Below are 2569 nucleotides of genomic sequence, written 5' to 3' on the forward strand. Positions count from 1 at the left end.
AAAAATAAAAAACCGCGATGAGGAGGATCTTCCTATTAAAATTAAGAGCCCATACTGGGTGAGTACTTTCTAAAGGTGCCTAGCAACAAGTTTTTGTGTGTCAGATCCAAAAAAAAAATAAAAGTTTTTTTTTGATTCACCCTAATATATATATATATATATTGGGTCCCAAATATAGGGACGAAACGTTCAACGGATAAATAAATTGTTCATCCAATTTAAACCTGTCCAAAAAAAACATCCCTAAGAATTAAACTTAGTAATAATATTAGGAAAATTTTGGATAAGAACAAAAATTTATTATATTTATATATTATCTTTATCTTTTAATATTTATTCCAGTTATATAATACAATGGCTAATTCTCATCAATATTTAAATAAACAAATATTCAAATAAATAATGAATAAAAATAAAATGAACGAATATAGAGAAAATATACTTGAACAACTTAGCTATGATTCGCCGATGCGAAACAGCAGGAAACGTGTCCGACGTTTGAAATATCCCCTAACCCCCGTCGTCGCATAGATTTTCATAATCCAACCGTGTAAAGAGAAAGAAAGAGAGGAACAACACGAATATATATATATATGTATGTGTGTGCATATTAAGATAGTGAGAAAGAGAAAGAAAGAAGATTGATAGAACAAGCAAGCAAGCAAGCGCAGCAAACGCCGAGCAGCAATGATACACGCATACGTTTACACACTCCTACACACATACACATACACATCCATAATGCCAAGCATAACCAAGTGGTTTATTTATAACGTCGCGGAAATACACTCGGTGCCTTTATTGTAAAAACGTTGTGTAACGGCTCGTTGTGTAACATAATCAATGATACTCTCCATCCTGAAACGTCTCTTCTACACAAACTTACGTATTAGGTATACGTGTGTATGTTATATTACCTATGTACGTATTATCCATGTAAGTATTATATATATATATATATATACAATGCAGCCGATAGTAAAGATTTCTCTTTTAAATCTTATAAAGATATTAAAAATAATCAGAAAAAAATACAAAAAGAATCATTTCTTCTGACGGTTGTCATCTCGAAGAGAAAAACAAAAAAAGGAAATAAATAAATATATAAATAAAATATGAAATATAAAATCGATATGATATAATCGAGTTAATTGATATATCGTGATGATATTCAAACGTCGATTGTTTCGATAAATCGATCTCGATCAAGATTATTCTCAATGAAACAAAAAAGAAAAGAAACATGGCTACCTTTTTAAGAAAAAGTTGTGTCAATTTGAATAAATTTGTCGATAAAATACTTAACGTTAGAAACAAGAAATATTTTGCGTTACGTTTTAACTCGTTGACTCGTGTTAATCGTGAAAATGATAGAAAAAGGATGTTTCGTATCTCTATGGGTGTCCTCGCAGGTGCAGCCACCACCTGTGGATCAGTTTTGTATTTCCTCGACAGGTCGGTCAAGGCCGACATCACTCAAGCAATGCCACCGAGTTATCCCTGGAAGTTTGACGGAATTTTCACGTCTTTGGATCATGCTGCTGTTAGAAGAGGTTGGCAAGTTTATAAAACAATTTGCGGTACTTGTCATAGTCTCGAATACGTCAGATTTATGGATTTGGTCAACGTGTCACACACGAGGGATGAAGTAGCAGCTATTGCAGCAGATTACGAGGTTTTCATTATGTCATACAATTGTTTTCTGTGTATCTCTTTTCATTTTATTAACAAACAACACTTACATATGTTATATTCTTTTTCTGGGGCTCATCAAATATTTCAGTTTTTCTGTTTTAAAGATAGTAGACGGACCGGACGAGGAAGGAAATTATTATAAAAGACCAGGAAAATTATCGGATCGTATACCACCACCATTTCCCAACGAGGAAGCAGCAAAGTTTGCCAATAACGGATCTTATCCACCTGATCTGACTTATATTGTATTGGCTAGAAAAAACGGACGTAATTATATATTTTCTTTGCTCACCGGTTTTATGGATCCACCCGCAGGTTTGACGATATCCGACACGCAACAATTCAATCCTTATTTTCCTGGATCAGCGATTGCTATGACACAGGTATGGTATGAATATGGGAAAGTAAAAGGGGGATGGGTGGAAGAGTATTTATTTTTGGATAAGAACAATGATTCTAATCGTTCATATTAGGTGTACAAATGAGTTTCCGCCGTTTTTAATTAAAAATGAAGTATTTATTCTAGAAGAATGGTAATTTYAAGGTTATTTAAAATACTGTCCATCACTTGCAATGACTTTTTCCCTTCTCTGTAGCAACATTCAGATCCCATGTCGGAAGAACTCCTTGTCTTTTAAAGCTATCTAAGAATCAACCCAATTTTTGGTATCTTCATATGATTTGAACCGCTGATCCGACAGAGCATGTACCATGGACCGAAATAGGTGATAATCGGACGGTGCAATGTCTGGTGAATACGGCGGGTGGGGTAACACTTCCCAATCAAGTGTTTCCAAATACTTTTTCACGGGAGCCGCTACATGTGGACGAGCATTGTCATGCAGGAGAATAATTTTTTCGTGTCTAGAATAGT

The 2569-nt window shown here is 34.3% G+C and overlaps 2 protein-coding genes across 5 annotated transcripts in view; one reads left to right on the top strand and one right to left on the bottom strand.

Annotated features, from left to right (window-relative positions):
• LOC106789201 (histone deacetylase 4) overlaps nt 1-2569 on the bottom strand; it is a 79883-nt gene that overhangs the window by 65340 nt on the left and 11974 nt on the right. The window lies entirely within an intron of this gene.
• Nucleotides 429-2569, top strand: part of LOC106789202 (cytochrome c1-2, heme protein, mitochondrial-like) — a 3359-nt gene continuing 1218 nt past the window's right edge. The window contains exons 1-3 of one of the 3 annotated variants that reach the window (XM_014753215.1): nt 429-936; nt 1413-1675; nt 1800-2078. In XM_014753215.1, the coding sequence (XP_014608701.1) occupies nt 906-936; nt 1413-1675; nt 1800-2078 (573 nt within the window). In that variant the 5' untranslated portion in view covers nt 429-905. Of the gene's footprint in view, nt 937-1260; nt 1676-1799; nt 2079-2569 lie in introns of those variants that run through there. The other 2 variants (XM_014753216.1, XM_014753214.1) reach the window with 2 other exon arrangements.

This window comes from Polistes canadensis, unplaced genomic scaffold (assembly GCF_001313835.1).
Source record: "Polistes canadensis isolate GaletaPanama2010 unplaced genomic scaffold, ASM131383v1 scaffold_170, whole genome shotgun sequence".
In the NCBI taxonomy this organism is placed as follows: Eukaryota; Metazoa; Arthropoda; class Insecta; order Hymenoptera; family Vespidae; genus Polistes; species Polistes canadensis.